This window comes from Sceloporus occidentalis, unplaced genomic scaffold, assembly GCF_023333645.1.
Source record: "Sceloporus occidentalis isolate IW3139 unplaced genomic scaffold, rSceOcc1.0.p SCAF_74, whole genome shotgun sequence".
Taxonomy (NCBI): domain Eukaryota; kingdom Metazoa; phylum Chordata; class Lepidosauria; order Squamata; family Phrynosomatidae; genus Sceloporus; species Sceloporus occidentalis.
This window is the reverse complement of record NW_028317054.1, coordinates 5,121,636-5,138,146: the sequence shown is the minus strand read 5'-3', so window position 1 is coordinate 5,138,146 and position 16,511 is coordinate 5,121,636. Positions and strand designations below refer to the sequence as shown.

The 16,511-nt window shown below is 32.9% G+C and overlaps 1 protein-coding gene across 1 annotated transcript in view; it reads left to right on the top strand.

The window, feature by feature from the left end:
- LOC149286002 (titin-like) overlaps nucleotides 1-16,511 on the top strand; it is a 200,452-nt gene that overhangs the window by 73,909 nt on the left and 110,032 nt on the right. Inside the window, exons 59-88 of the mRNA XM_089494688.1 lie at nucleotides 114-203; nucleotides 303-570; nucleotides 654-914; nucleotides 1,047-1,256; nucleotides 1,453-1,530; nucleotides 2,250-2,276; nucleotides 2,806-2,868; nucleotides 3,929-3,997; nucleotides 5,167-5,442; nucleotides 5,925-5,993; nucleotides 6,117-6,194; nucleotides 6,318-6,386; nucleotides 6,587-6,670; nucleotides 6,968-7,033; nucleotides 7,589-7,666; nucleotides 7,947-8,030; nucleotides 8,691-8,774; nucleotides 8,904-8,972; nucleotides 9,175-9,255; nucleotides 10,051-10,134; nucleotides 10,820-10,900; nucleotides 11,094-11,168; nucleotides 12,094-12,177; nucleotides 12,356-12,439; nucleotides 13,352-13,426; nucleotides 13,540-13,623; nucleotides 14,106-14,654; nucleotides 14,898-14,972; nucleotides 15,325-15,411; nucleotides 15,689-15,760. Coding sequence (XP_089350814.1) covers nucleotides 114-203; nucleotides 303-570; nucleotides 654-914; nucleotides 1,047-1,256; nucleotides 1,453-1,530; nucleotides 2,250-2,276; nucleotides 2,806-2,868; nucleotides 3,929-3,997; nucleotides 5,167-5,442; nucleotides 5,925-5,993; nucleotides 6,117-6,194; nucleotides 6,318-6,386; nucleotides 6,587-6,670; nucleotides 6,968-7,033; nucleotides 7,589-7,666; nucleotides 7,947-8,030; nucleotides 8,691-8,774; nucleotides 8,904-8,972; nucleotides 9,175-9,255; nucleotides 10,051-10,134; nucleotides 10,820-10,900; nucleotides 11,094-11,168; nucleotides 12,094-12,177; nucleotides 12,356-12,439; nucleotides 13,352-13,426; nucleotides 13,540-13,623; nucleotides 14,106-14,654; nucleotides 14,898-14,972; nucleotides 15,325-15,411; nucleotides 15,689-15,760 — 3,454 coding nt within the window. The remainder of the gene's footprint in view (nucleotides 1-113; nucleotides 204-302; nucleotides 571-653; nucleotides 915-1,046; nucleotides 1,257-1,452; nucleotides 1,531-2,249; nucleotides 2,277-2,805; nucleotides 2,869-3,928; nucleotides 3,998-5,166; nucleotides 5,443-5,924; nucleotides 5,994-6,116; nucleotides 6,195-6,317; nucleotides 6,387-6,586; nucleotides 6,671-6,967; nucleotides 7,034-7,588; nucleotides 7,667-7,946; nucleotides 8,031-8,690; nucleotides 8,775-8,903; nucleotides 8,973-9,174; nucleotides 9,256-10,050; nucleotides 10,135-10,819; nucleotides 10,901-11,093; nucleotides 11,169-12,093; nucleotides 12,178-12,355; nucleotides 12,440-13,351; nucleotides 13,427-13,539; nucleotides 13,624-14,105; nucleotides 14,655-14,897; nucleotides 14,973-15,324; nucleotides 15,412-15,688; nucleotides 15,761-16,511) is intronic.

The following is a 16,511-nucleotide window of genomic DNA, read 5'->3' as shown; positions in this document are numbered from 1 at the left end:
CTATTATTTCATGTTTAGGTGCAGCATCTAAACATTAAACATATTGGTAATAATTATCATGAAAATAAATGTAATATTGTTTTTAATACTTTTTTTAATTTTCCTTCCTTTAGGGGGTTGAATTTGAGGAGAGATCAGGAACTGAAGAGCAAGAATTCGATGAACTTGTCGCATTCATTCAGCAGAGACTAACACAGGCTGATGTATGGAATTAATTTGTTAACAACTGTACATAGCAAGTAATTTTATATTGTTGACAATTGGTTGAATTATTCATATTGATTTGTACTTTGTTTTTTTAGCCAATCAACTTAGTCAAGGACATTGAAAACCAAATTGTAGTAACCAAGAAAGATGCCATCTTTGAGTGTGAAATCAAGATCAACTATCCTGAAATCAAACTATCTTGGTACAAAGGAACTGAAAAATTGGAATCCAGTAACAAATATGACATCAGTATTCAGGAAGATCGTCATATTCTTATAATTAAGAATTGTCAGCTACAAGATCAAGGCAATTACAGAGTAGTGTGTGGACCACACATATCTAGCGCCAAACTAACTGTCATTGGTAATTATGTTTATTATTTCTTTCTTGTTTTGTTTTATATATGTTTATGTTATATTTACATTTGTTCTTTTTTTGTCTTTCAGAACCAGCTGTTGAAAAGCATCTTGAGGATAATTCTATCAAGGAAGGCTACAGTAGCACTCTGGTTTGTGAGTTTTCTATTCCAAACGTGAAATCCCAGTGGTACAAAAATGGAAAAATAGTTGAACCACGAGGGCGGTACAGGACAGAGGTCAAGGAAAAGATACATAAACTTATCATTCAAGATGTTAGAACAGAGGATCAAGGACGGTATACGTGCAAGTACGAAAATCTGGAAACAACTGCAGATTTAATTATCGAAGGTTAGTGAATTGCACTATTTTTTAAGTATGAAAACTCATGTTAGTTATCTTCATACTGTTAGATGACAACATTTCTGGACGTATTATTGCCTTTAATAATGTATTCAATTTTTTTGTTGTTTTTATGTATAGCTGAGCCTATTCAGTTTACAAAAACCATTCAGAACATTGTTGTGAGTGAACACGAATCTGCAACATTTGAATGTGAGGTCTCCTTTGATGATGCTGTGGTAACTTGGTACAAGGGCACAATGGAGTTGGAAGAAAGCCCAAAGTACAGTTTCAGAAGTGAAGGCCGCTGGCATTACATGACTATTCACAATGTGACTGCTGAAGATGAAGGTACCTGTGTAATTTCTGTGTACTAATTTACACGTATATTAGCTAATGTCTGTACATAACGCAAAGCAACTGGTCTCTGAGAAAGCCTATTATGTATAGTTACTCACTGCAACCAGTCATCAGAATCTATAAAGTAAAATGCATCTGCGCAATTCAACAACGACAACAAATTCTTGCTTTAATTCCTATTGCGCAGGAGTCTATTCAGTAATTGCCAGCCTAGAACCAAGAGGCGAAGCAACAAGCACAGCTGAATTATATCTGACAACTAAAGGTTAGTGGTTATTCAATCATTGTTCTTTGTCTTCAAATAGACATCGCCCCAGTTGGGCCCTTTTTGTAACCTTTTCACATTCGTTACAGGACCCACTTAGTGAGAAACAGTAAGGATTAAGCATGTCCTGATTCAGTGACTCGTCTAGTTTCTAGATTTTGGGGGACAGCAATTCAAGCAAAATGCCTTAAATCCAGGCAATTGTTATTGTATTAAGAAGTATTCTCATTATTGTTATTGTTATCAGTAATTATTAAATTATTTATGTAATAATAATGTAATTTTCATTGTATATCATATATAATAGGTTCCGCTTCAATATATTATCAACCTTGCATCTTTTAATTCCGATGAGTTTTCCATTCCCATTATGCACATTCCCCTAAAAAAAGCAACTGATGAATGATTTTGCAGACATTTTAGATAGCATTTGAATCATACAGAAATGATGCATAGATATAGGATCACTACAATGCTCAATACTACAAAAAATACCATGAGTAGTAAAAAAAAATATATATAAAATATACAAAATGGCAAAATGTGGCCATATATAGTGTGATGGAATCCCTAATATTTATTCCTTATACAATATATGTGTTTCTTGAGTATGTGTTGAATTCTTGCTTTGTTTTTCATAAGTAGTAAATAGCAAAATTCTTCTAAATAAGAATGTTAGTAAAATTATTATAAAGCAACTTTCCGGTATTCTTTTGCAGAAATGAAGCTTGAGATAAGGCCACCAGGTAAGGTCAAGATATATTATTTGTGTGGTGGTTTGGTGATCTGCTAAAAAAGAATGTAATCATTTCAATTATATATATATATATATATATATATATATATATATATATTATAATTATAAATTATTATGGATTGCCAAAAACAGCTTTCCTCTTGGAATTTAAAACTATTGTAAGAAAATGCAGCAGTGTTTCCTTATTACCATTGAGTGACTATACCCTTCTCAATCAAACACTTTCCAAAGTGTTTTGTAAGAAACTCTTACAAGTCATATGGCGCAAATGCAGACACTTGTAGTTTGTTGCCCTATAAGTGAAAACATTGTTAAGGTATTCTGTGTTATTTTTATTTGATTAATTACAAAATTACAAATCATCGAAAGTTTAGTTACTGTGAGCTGTGCCAAACCCTATGGTCCTTCACCTGGTCTTGGTCATTTGTTTTCTTGATTTCTAACAATTATTAGAATTGTTGAAATTATTACTTTAATTTAAAAAAAAAGATACATTAACCTGTAACCTGTCTACACAGATGTCCCAGATACCAGAGTGCCATATATCCCTGCTCCTCTAGAAGAAGAAGTTGTACCTGAAGGTATGGATATACTGTGTCTACGCTATTCACATTATATTGCTGATCCCAACCATGTAGTACTACGAAAAAGTTGGTACAGCACTGAAAAATAATGCATTCTTTGCATTTATATAATGTGTAAAAAAAGCTAGCTTTAGTGATTTAATATCATTCTGTGGATGGAGACTCAAGTATAAAACATTCCCTTAGTCTCTACATTTCCAAGCAGTATAATCTGCCAGTATAATCTTTTTATATTCTACAAACGCCATTTAAAGGGTAGTGGTTATGGCATCAGTACAAAACAAAAAGAAAACCAAAAAATCTTTCATGCCACGGGGAAAAATATATTCTGAATAAATGGGTATTTATTTATTTGAAGAAATCATACTTCCTCCTCCTGTACCCGAAGAGAAGAAACGAACAAGAGGTACAATAAATTACGCATTTTAAGATAAAACATTAACCCACAAAACTAAACACCAACTTCTCTAAATTGCCATTAGTAAAGTGAACTTGTACATTTTACTAAAAATAATAAATTAAATGGGTTATTTAATAGCAGCTTTTTCTGCTAATTGCATTAAATTTTTGGAACCATTTTCATCATATTTTGTATCATGTGGCTGTAACTAATGCTAACAAAAAAAATGCATATATTATTGAAAGCATATCATAGCCATGCTTTGTACTAAATGTTGAAATATAGCTCCGTTTTCATGTGGCAATTTCCCCACGAAACAGGCATGTATATTACTTTGAATTATGTCTAAATGCTAAAATATTTTACATGTATTGTGTAAGTGTTTGTAGGTTAAATCTTGCAGTACATAAGATTTAATAATTGATTGAATAATTGATATTCATTATAGACTCAATCATTACTAATCAGTCATGGAATGTCTGCAGTTTTGAGATCATCTTGTCATCAACCCATGTACTCTTTGAACAAAACAAAAGATGCTCCGAGATGCAATGACAATCACATTTTTACCCCATAGGTCACTGGGTTATAGTGGTTGAACACCATTTGTCACCGATTTAGAACTTGTGATAACGGCTTCATGCACTTTCTTTACAGCACCCAAGCCTGGTGTTAAGGTTCCTAGAGATGTTCCAGATGTGGGAGAGAAAGTACCATCAGTTAAAAGTAAGTCATCATTTACTGTGTCTTTATGGACAGCTTGTAATATATTTTCTAGATTTCTTGTGACGTAAGAAATGCCAGTGTTTCAGCCGACGAGCAGACTAGTATAGGATATTTTGCAAATGTCTTATATTTTTATCATATTATTAAAGTTTCTGCAGTTGGTAAGAAACAAAAAGCCCCAGCTCCACCACCAGCTCCTGTACCTACCCCTCCAGCTAAAGGTAAACAGGCCCAAAGAGTTCCTTAGGCCTACCGTGTGATGAGTCCGCATTACTTCACCTTTAATAGCCACTTACAGTCATCAAATGTAATACTGGATTGTCCATAAGCTTTCAGATCCATCATTCATTCCTTAATATCCCACATCCATTAAACAACTGCAGGTTTTGTGCTCTAAAAGTTTCAAATGAATGTGTTTTTTTTACTATTTTATGTGTTTCCTTGTTTAACATGTAACTATTTGTGATGTTTGGTCCACCAAATACTCTTCATTTTCTTTGTTCCATCTTAGTGCATTTGCACGTTTATATTCTTTTAAATATTCATATAACATAAAAGCCATAAATTCACGTCAGTACAAAAGTGCTTCTTAAATGGCATGCAAATGCAAGCAAACATTCTTTAAAGCTCAAACTTACGTTGGCATTGTCTTGTGTGTGTTCCTTTTGTGCTCAGTAACTCTTTAATGTGTATATAGTCGTTTGTCACTAAATTATATGTCAACACAACTATATAGAACATGTTTTACTATGTGTGTGACTTACCTTTGTGTTGTTTTCATGTCGATGAGGAGTAATCATACATGTATTAAATGGATGAGTTAATAATTACATATACTAGTGTGTTTGTTTTTTGTTTGTGTTGTTTTCTCACGTTTGTTTTTGCTTCTTATTACTGGTGTTGGCTTTTCTATGTTTATTTTACCCTCTGAGTGCCAGAAAGTGGGGATTACTTTGGAAATCCTTGGTGTAGACACCTATCCAGCACTCAAAGATAACGCATAGTATGACTTTAAAACCTTTGGCTGCAAATTCTTACACACTAAAGTTGTTTGGCTATGCAGTGTCTTAATCAATTCTATTCACCAGCAAAGATAATCTAATGATCTACCGCTTAACAACGATGTTCTCATCGGTTGCTCTTTTTAATATAAGTAAATCTTTTTAAAGTTCATGAGGCAGCCAAGAGGAGGGAGGATGTTAAAGTGGTTGCTGTATCAAGAAAGAAAGAAGAGGTTTATGAAGAGGTTTATGCTGAGTCGGAACCTGTTTATGAAGAAGAGGTTTATGGAGAGGTGGAAGAATTTGCTGAAGAGGAGTTTGGCCAACGGGAAGAGGTCTATGAAAGACACATTTATGAAGAAGAGAAAAAATATTATGAGGCAGAGGTCTACAAGCAAGAACAAGAATACTACGAAGAGAGAAAAGAAGAATATTATGAAGAAGGTACATGTTAGTTAGACTTGAAATTTTGTGTAAACAACCTTGTTTTGTCATTTTCCTCTTCACTTAGAAGACATGGCCCATTTTATATGCGGTCACTGGGGTTTTATTCTATTAGTTGGGACAGTTCCACATGGGTCTGTCTACCATTAAATATATGATTTATTGAGTTGATAATTAAGAAACGTTTCTTGTCTGTCAATATGTGCAATATCATTTTTTTCTGTTGTGTTAGGTACTAACTAAAATATAAATTTTTTCTTCCTAAATCCTTCATTGTAAATTCAAATAATACTGATGATTACATGAGAACAGAAACTGACATAAGGAAGAGAAAAAACAAATTCTAGAAAAATTGCTCTTCAGAAGTGCTTTTTTTTTAATCCGAGTCCAAACAGTTATGGCTGACTGACTGGCTGGCTAACCATAGAATATCTTCTATTCAATTATGACTTTTATTATTTCTTATCCGCATTGCTATTTAGTCATTGAGGAGGAGATTCCACAAAGAAGAATAACTGAAATAGAACCAAAGGGCCCACGTGTTCCTCCAGGTAGATATATTATTGATGTTTATGATCATGTAAACATTTTCTTAAATATAATTACTTTTGTTGAATAATATTAATATATTTTTAAGGCTATTTTGTAAAACATTTGAAACATTGATCTTACAGCGCTCAGAAAACCTGTTGAAGAGACATTTGAGAGAAAGGTTATGAGCCGAGAAGAGGAAGCTGGCATTAGGAGGAGAGGTATTAGTTTACTCTATTCATTCAGTTTTAACGCATACTTTGTTTACCACCACAGATAGTTTCTACCTGAAATATACTGTTAGTCTCGTGGGTATTTATTATCAATATGTATTGTTTTACAAGTGCAAGAAAAAGTGGAGCCTGGAAAACCTCTACCAGTCCCTGTTCATGAAGAGATTCAGGAAACGAGAGGTATGGTGAACAAAAAAGACAAGTGTGTTGAAAATAATGATTACAGGAAGCAAAGTCTCATAACCACCACCTTCTCTTTTATTAACATTCGCTTCAGTATGCCAGTTGTACTTGAGTGGTGTTTATGCTATGTACAATGTGCTGTGCTTCAACAAGAGCACTTTTTAGAAAAAGACTTAAAATGAACATTATTTTTAAAGTACAAGAGGCAAGAAAATGGGCAGTATCAGAAGAGGAAATTTCTGTTGCCATGAGTAGAAAAGAAAAAATGACATCTGTAAAAGGTATGAATGGCTACCTGGATATTGTAGATCTCTTAGAGCTGCAATATCCACAAAACCTCATAAGCTGGCCTATTAGACCATTATGACGTTTTGCTGCTGGTTTAAACTCAAGCCTAATATCTAACTCAGAGAACCATCTCCAAGTGCGACTTAACTCCCAATTATATGCTCATTAATCTTAAGCTTCTACCCAAGCTCTTTTGTGAGTCAAATCATTATTTGTACAATCTTACTCAATTTGGATATTACCCTAAATTATATAATAATAATAACTAATATTTTTGTTGTTATGTTCAGTGCCTGAGAAAATCACTACAGAAAAGATCCAGTTTGCTCAAAAAATAGAAGAGGCACCAAGCAAAGGTATGTGCCACTTAACATGATGAATGCCTAGTCTTTTACAATCCCTGACAACATATTCTTATCACAACAATGTCAGTCCTTTATAAATACGATTCATATCAGAGCTGGCACCCAGGGCTGTCCCTCTCTAGCTTATTATAGGAGACATAAGTTAAGGCAGAGCAAGGTATTCACAGACTTAAACATGTTGGGTAGTGGGTGGTATTTCCAAAGCCTCGGGGCAGATTCTGGATATTTGTCATGTTTGATGGCTTCACGGGTATCGGTTTGTTTTGTCGCTGCTGCGTAATATTGTTGATTCACATATTTTGACCTTTCATATATTGCTCATCAAGTCATATCTCAGGTTCTTATCGTCTACTGTTAACCACAAAGACAATATGGATTTTTAGGTTATACCATGCTCTTCCATCATATTTAAGACAATTTAAGAGTAACAAATAATTAAAAGATACATTACCTTTTCTTAATATTCACATCTTATTTCATAATACAGGCAAACCCCAGTTATTAAAAAGAATGGTTGTTGAGTGTTTTATTTTTATAAATCTTTAGCGCCTTATGTCCATGAAAGAACTGTTGTAGAAGAACAAGTGGCTGTGTCTATCTCTAGAAAGGAGGAGATTTCTGAAGGTACGGTAAAATTTCATTTTAAACTTACTCTTTCTGATCAAGCGTTTTGGATGAATTTAAATAGATCATTTAAATTCATATGCAGTTTTGTGGACCCTAGCAACAAAATATATTCTAAAGCCTATAGAATTTTCGGACAAGTCAGGGATATTGAAAAGTTTCAGTCATATATGGCCTTGTGAATACTTTACCAACTCACATTTAGAGTACTTTGTTAAATTTTAGTTCACATGTTGTTGGGATCAAGTGAAATGACCTAAGTATATTAATATTTTTAAAGTGACAAAAGTTCCAAAGAAAGCAGTTGTTGATGAGAAAGTACCTGTTGCTGCTCTTAAAAAAGAGGCTGTTCCAAGTCCTAAAGGTATATTTAAAAGATGTTGTTGTCTGTTATATGTTATATGTGTTGAACATGTATTCTTGTTTATTGTCATTTGCGCTTCATGTACAGTAACTTTGCAGCACACGTTAAACTAATTATTTTAAGCATATTAAATATTATATATATTTAACATGACAGCAGTTCCTAAAAAACCTGTTCCAGAAGAAAAGGTACCAGTACCTGCACTTAAAAAGGAAGAGGTGTTACCATCAAAAGGTATCATCTAAAGCTTATGTGTGCACATTTTATGGATAGGATTGTGTGTCCTTGTATTTGTTATATTCGTATGATGTTATTCTTTTTATTTGTTAAACGCATATAATGCTATTCTTAATGAAACTTAAGTTTGCATTAACTCCTCTTTGCTTCAATCTTCATATGTTTGTAATGTGCACTAAATTCTCTTATGTTCTATAAGCTTTATGTAAAGGTGTACTAGCTATGTCGGTTATAATAATCGATACTGTGAAACGCGTCACCAGCAAAAGAAATCTGATTTTTTTTTTTGCATCTTAACCAGGGTGTATGCTTTTCTGTGATTTGCCCTGAATCACCTTAATACTTTTCGTGCATAACACATATAATTGCACAGTCCTAAAAAAAAGTCCTAAAAAATCATTCACAAGTTTAATATATTTATAGTTCCTGAAGTGCCCAAGAAAATTGCACCAGAAGAGAAAGTACCTATAGCTGTTCCTAAAAAAGAAGCAGCACCACCATCCAAAGGTATATATAGTATTTTATATGTTTACCTTACTTCTAAAACCTTACTTCTAACCTTCTAAAACAGCCTTTAATAAAAGGCTGCCTTAATCCACGAGCTAGAATTTAACATCATTTAATAAACATCTGTAGTGCCTGAAGCTCCAAAGAAGGTCGTAGAAAAGAAACTTGTTCCCAAAAAAGAACTTCCACCGGAGGAAGGTACTTTGTGTTTTATACATAAAGCATGAGTCTATATGTTCTTATCTTTAAGCTGTTTGGGATTTTCATACTACTTCTTTGTAGATATATTTATATATATGTGTGTGTGTGTGTATGTGTGTATAATTTAGTGTGTGTCCATGTAAAGTGATTTGTAGATGTACACGCATGTTTATTTTAAATGTGTGTAATGTATTTAAAGTGCCAGAAGCACCAAAGAGACCTGTTTTTGAAGAAAAAGCACCAGAGCCTGTACCTAAAAAGATTGCCCCACCAAGCAGAGGTATAATTTGGCAGCTTACTGGTACATGTCTCCTGCAAAAAGGCTTCGCTGTCTGCTGCTTACAAATCTTTATACACTTAAAAGTTACAGCATTATTTTTTTTTTTTTTTTTTTACTTTTCTTGTATCTCCCAAGGCTGTGATATGTTTTCTTGTAATGTGGTACTGACTTTACCGAGTTTAGCGTGCAGTCTTTGTTCATTCTTCTTCCTTAAATATAACAAAATAACAATTCATACATGCTTAATCCGATATTGAAGCTCAGACTTGTAGCTTGCTGCAATATGTGAAAATCTGAGTGTTTGAAATATGAATGTATCGTCCTGTCGAAACATCTGTCCACTCATATAATGGAGTGCTATAACTGTTTTTAATATTGTCCATCTCTGCGTAGTTGTTTCTTGTTTAATTGTCACAAATCATAGCCCTTAATATTTGTGTAGGTTACTTCCATTGTCTGTTACCTTTACTGAATAACCATAAACCCATTATCTTAAGACGAGTACATTCTGTGAACAAATAATAAAAGCTAGTATCTTTTAAAGTACCCGAAGCCCCCAAGAAACTAGAAGAACCAGTTCCAAAAGTGGCAGAACCACCGGTTCCTAAAGGTATAGAAATGTCTTTCTTTAAAGTCACCTTTATAAGATATTTCATTAAAGGATTTTACTGTACGGTGCATGAACTATTTATAATTTAAAACAATACTTTTAAATTAAAATTATATACGTTAGGGACAATATCTGAGACAAAATTAATTTTAAATATCTAATATACAATTACTCTATTTTTAAAGTTCCTGAAGCACCAAAGAAACCAGTCCCAGTAGAAAAGGTGCCAGTTGTGGTGCCCCCTAAAGTAGAGGCTCCCGCAGCTAAAGGTATATTTATTGTAAAACAATGTATGCTGAATATGTATAAAGTGTTTAGCATTATGCCGTTCCCACTAACTATTTCTTAAGACTAAAAGTTCAATTTAAAGTCTTGCATTCTTCGTGTCATATCTTTTTATGTTCTGTGTTTGTCCAGTGTTCCAAACGGTCTGTTAAAGCTTGCGTCTTATTTAGCATGTTTTAGTTTCAGTCTTGTTGAACAATTAGTGTTGGGGAAAAAAACAAGAGTTGCGACTTTCTGTGTTATTTAACCATTTAAATAAATAAAAAAATACACATTTACAAATCCCATTTTAGTAATGTACTCTTAGAATTTACCAAGGACAATTTATAATCCTGATATTCTTAAATCAGAAATAAATTTTTTTTGCATCTTTTTTGTCTTTTTTTATGTTTGTATGTGTGTCTTTTTTCACTCACCTCTTTGTACCATGCTTTGTGGTATTTAAAAAAAAAATCTTATAAGTAAATATGCTTAAAGTCCCAGAAGCTCCCAAGAGGCCTATTCCAGAAGAGAGGGTTCCACCTGCTGCACCCAAAAGGGAGGAACCATCTCCCAAAGGTAACTTTAAACCTTTTAACCTTAAACGTGCTTGCCCACACTAAACTATGCCTGCACATTAAAATATTTGTTAGAAATGATCCGTAATAAGCATTATAAATATCTTTAAAGTTGCTGGAGTTCCAAGAAGAGCAGCTCCTGAAGAGGAAGCTCCAGAATATGTTCCTTTAATAGAAGAAAGGCCAGCTAAAGGTAAACTAAAAACCAATTGGAGATTATATGGGTCTTAATACCGAACAATCAAATGACAAGGCTCAATGTAACATACATGACAATAGCACCTATTCTGTCCTCTTGTATTGGAGAGATATACACATATATATATATACAATATGTCTTTCTTTATCTTTATTCGTAATTCTAAAATGGTACAATATTCTTTAAGTGCCTACAAAGCATGTACCGGAAGAAAAAGTGCCCAGCTTCATTCCTAAAAAAGATGAAGGCCCTCCAGCTAAAGGTAGAAAACTACGCACGTGTTATTAATGCATCTTAAGTTACCATGTCCTCATTTCGAAGACAAAGGTTGGCATCAGTTATGAAACGCGTCTTAAACACTAGAGAGAGTAACTACTTCATACAGTCCGTGGCAATGTTCCACAGTATTTGTGTATGTAAATTAATTGTGTACCTGAAGATGTCTATTGTGTTAATGTTATTCTGTTAAAACTCTGAATTTAAACTTAAGTATATTGAGTTTGGTGCCCATATTACAACTGGCATAAATGTATTCCTTTAAAGCCCCTGAAGCTCCGAAAAAAGTACCAACACATGTTACTAAAAAAGAAGAGCCCATGCCAGCTAAAGGTAGATTGAGTTATTTATGTAAAATTTCTAACTGCTTATGTTACGTTAACTGGGCAAAGCTTGCGTGCATTCCCCCGATACACGTAATCCTATTAATGGAGCTTAACAGTTTAGCTCCAAAAAGCATAGACATTTGCATATTAACATGTCAATGCATATTCAATATTCTAAAATAGTGTGTTAGAGAAGAAAATCACTTTAAATATGCTACAATGTAGTGTTACCAGTGCCAAAGAATACATATTACACACTGGAAAATGTAGGACAAAAATCTGATCATTATATCAAGATATAGCTGGAATCAGAGCTTTGAAGTGGCTCCATTATAACATGAAATATTGAATTGTATAGAGTATATATTTAAATACGTCACTGACTATTCTAGAAGGTGAAGTCAATTTAGCATGGCATATGACCTCATACATAAGAATTTCAAGCACCCTGTAGGCTTTTTATGGTGTCTGTCTCTTTTTTACCATGTTTATGTTTGTATGTTCTTTTACTCACCAACTGTGTCATAAACTTTGCTAAAAAGTATTTGAACATGACATTCAATAAGTGGTATTGCTATTTTAAAGTTCCTGAGATGCCTAAAAGGAAAATACCTGAAGAGAAAGTACCTACTCCTGTTCAAACTAAAGAAGAAGTTGCTCCACTCAAAGGTATAATTCAAATCCAGCCCCAAAAAATCTTTGACTTTTCTTTGATTATTTCATATGTTTTTTCTGTTATTATGCCTCTTGGGTTTCGGTGTTTCTTCCTACAAGTTTTCTTAGTGTTATGTGTTTCTCCTGTGTCATTCTTTGGAATTCTTAAGTGTGGTCTGTTACTGTATCTTAGTTCCTGAGAGCATTAAGAAACCTAAAGTAGCCGGAAAACTTCCAATTGCGGCTCCTGAAATGCCAGAAGCCCCTCCTTTGAGAGGTATATTAACTCAAGACTGCTCTTTCTTTACATCATTTGCAAAAATAAAATGTTTACATGAAAAAAGTTCCCTTTCCCCAAAATGCATAACAATGGAGTTTTAGTTTTGTATTCAAAGATACTTTACTCCTTTTTTTGTAAGCGTTATCTTGAAAATAATATAGGAATCATAAGGGTTTCTTTCACCCTATCATATTATATATAGTTATATCTCACTGTTTTCTATTTTATTTTACAGTATTTTAAATAAGCATTGCTACATCAGCAACATCTATTTCCACATTTCCCTACTCAATCCCCATCTATTTAATGCGACATTCCACTTAAAAACATATCATACTCAAGTCATCATTTAGCGGAAGAGGATGAACGTAGCCTTCTTAATTGTCTGTCCAAGTATATTGTCTGTGTCATTTTCATGTCTTAAAAAGTCAGTCCTACCTAGCAGTGTAAATCTCTTGCATTTTATGTTTGTCTGTGTTTACAAAACATACTCTTACCGAACTACTACTCTTTAAAGTTCCCGAAGCCCCAAAGAAGCTGGTTCCTGAAGAAAAGGCTCCACCATCCAAAGGTAGCTTACAATTTTGCGTGTATCAAAATGTGTTACTCTTGTTTCTTAGAGCTATATAAATCCTAATGAACCTGTCCATCGTAACAAAAAATGTAGATAGAAATTTATGTTTTATGTTTCTCTTGAATTTTGATAATTATAGGGCTTACATTAAGTGTCAAAAATTGACACTTTTTCATTAGATTTTCACTGCAGAGCACTTCTCATGCTGTATGTCCTTGTCAGTCTCGTCTGTCAGGTGTTCTAAATGTGTTTAGATATCCATCTTCCTTCATACATTCTTTAATACACCTCTCTGAGAGTGGTTATCAAACATCTTATAAATATGTTTTTTAAAGTGCCCGATACTCAAAGGAAAGCAGAGGAAAAGATACGCATCACTGCCAAAAAGGTTGAAGCTCCAGCACCAGCAGGTACATTACATTTCTTTAGAAAAATGTCTTGCAGTGCGTCTTATCTTCTTTTTTGTGTTTATTTTTCTATGTTATTGGCAATGCCCTTACATGTTTAAAATTACTATTTAAAGTACCTGGTGTTCCAAAGAAAGCCAAAGAAGTAGAAAAAATACCCATTATTGTGGCCAAAAAAGAAGTCACTACCCCAGTTCCAGGTATATATTAATATAAGATAATATAATATTGATAATGTTTATCAGTATTTTGGATTGGTAATGTTTAGTAGTCCATAGATGTTAAAAAGAAATATAATGTAAAACATGAACAAAATTATTTAAATATAGTAAGACATAGTGAGAACATATTAATATAGAAAATATATTTAAGATATATAGTTATACAATTATATAATTGTGTTTGTATTATAATACTATATATATATATAGCAAAATAATCTTGCAGTTTGTTCACAAGAGCAAAAATAAAAATAAACTAAAAAATAAATTTTTAGGAAAGTTCAAATTTTTTACTTTACTACATTGTAACCTAACCATATGGAAATGTTTAATTACAAAAAATTCTAAAATGTTTTTATTTCTTAAATTTACAGAAATAAAAAAAATAGATATTTTTATTAAATATTAGGTATTCATTGATACAGTATGAAAATAATATTAATACTAAAATGTATTTATAGTGTCAATGGTGTCCAGGAAAGTAAAGGAAGCAAAAATAGTTGCTGTTAGAGATGAAGAGGAACCAGATCAAATAATTGAACAACCAGCTTATAGAGAAAAAGAAGTATACGAAAAAGTATACAGAAAAAGAGAGGAGGTTGTCAAAGAACAAATCTATCAGGAAAAAGAAGAAATCTATGAGGAGGAAGTTTTGGGGTCAGAAGAAGAAATTTATGAGGAAGAACCTCAGATAGAAGAAGAAACCTATGAGAAAGAAGAATATGCTTATGAAGAACAAGTAGAGATTTCTGTGGAAACACATGAAGAATTGCATGAAGAGGCCCCCGAAGAAGTCTATGAGGAAGAAGAGGCTGCTGAAGAAATATATGAAGAGGAAGAAATTGGGGAAGAAGAAATATATGAAGAACATATTTATGAAGCAAAAGAAGAAGCCTATGAAGAAGAACATATTTATGAGGAAGAGGTTTATGAAAAAGAACCCCAGGTGGAAATTATAGCTGCAAAGGGAAGATTCTATCAAGAAGTAGAGGTGGTTTATGAAGAAAAAGGTACAAGTCTACATCTTGTGTGTCTTTTATCTTCAATTTCTTTTGCTGTCTTGTTCTTGAGCTTTTTAATCACCGAAAATGTTTCTGCAAGCATGGTCAGTTTTGTAGATTTAAAAGACCTTAATATATATTTAGAAACAATAAATTGGAACTATATATTTTTCACCTATTATCAAAAATTACTTGTTATTGCTAAATGCAAAACTAAACTCTAAAAGCAGTTTTATAATTAATGTTTTAAAGAGCCCGAGAAGCCTGCTGCAGTTGTCATTGAAAGGAAAGTAACACTTTCTAAAAAAGAGGTTTCACCTCCAAAAGGTACTTCACATCTTAAAAGTTATGTGTTTCATGTCTTATGTGTTCTAGTGTCTTGTTTTGTCTCTCTCTCTCTTACACTGAAAATCTGTATCATTACTTTAAAGAACTTGAAAAGCCTAAAATGGTGACGGTTGAACCAAAAATACCCACACCTGTTCACGAGAAAGAAAAAGTCATTCTCAAAAAAGGTCATTATTTATTATACATGTTTAGGTTCAAATTAGAATGCAAAAACCAAATTCATCTCTCAACGTTGTTGTGTATGTTTGTCTGTGTTACATTCTTAATGGATGTGGTGTTTGATGTAACTGTGATGTCAGTTGTTTTATAAAATATATCTTTTAATAACCAGAACCAGAGAAACCTGTTCCAGTGGAGAAAACACCAGTTGCACCCCCTAAAAAAGTAGAGGTTCCCAAAAAAGTTCCTCCAGTTAAAGGTATATTAATAACAAAATAAATAATTTTGACTTCTTGTGATATCCTACTTCATTAATTAACAGTAGTTCTTATTGTAGAGGACTACTTGTTTATTACAATCATATAGCATTTTCTATGTGATTAAAAATATAGATACTATATTAACATTTAGCTGAATATCATTCATAAAAAGCCAACCCCCTTCCAGTAAATGGAATTAACCGCCTAACTAACACTTACAACATGGTGTTGTGTGGTTTCTAAATGTTGGAATGTCTTGAACTAATTTCTTTAAAGTCCCTGTGGAGCCTAAGAAGCCTGTTAAAACAGAAAAAGAAGCAAAGAAAGAAGAAACTGTACATGTTGAAGGTATATTACCCTTCACTTGCTTAAAGACATTCAGAGCCCATTTCATCATATGTATCATCTTCATCAAAAGAAACAATTCTAACATATTCATAAATGGTGTTTAAACGTCCCATCTTCATTACTTGTACAAGATCATCTTTTTTCAGAACAACAAAAAAAATCTTTTTTTTTATGTTTGTATGTTTGTCCCACATAGTGTTGTCTTATTTTTCTCTTAATGCTCTTTTAACCTACACGGCTAAAAATCCAAATATTTCTCAAGTTTCAAAGGTCATTAAGAAACCAGTTTCAGAAGAGAAAGTACCAGAGGCTCCACCAAAAATCGAAATACCACCCATTAAAGGTATATAGAACAAAAAAAACGAAGAGCTTACCTTTATGTTCAATATGAATAATGATCAATTTTTTGTTTGTTGATGTTGTATGTGGTGTACAGTTGTATTGCATTTAGAGTGAACTGAATTATTTTCTAAACTTGTGTTGTAAAAGCAACTTCATCTTTAACCTCTACAACTCTTCATCTTTAACCACTGTCAACTAGGGTTGACAACACATGCATCTCAGAAGGATCCCTTAAAAGCACAGCCTACCATAAGTAACATGTCATTCTTTATGTAGTGTTGATCCAACACAATTCTTAAGTCGTTTTCCTCCAATTGATAATGTGAAATTAAAATAATTTAGTTAAATATTTTCTGTTCTTAACAGCTTTTTATTAAGTTTCAGGTCTTTTTTCAGTTTCGGTTCTATT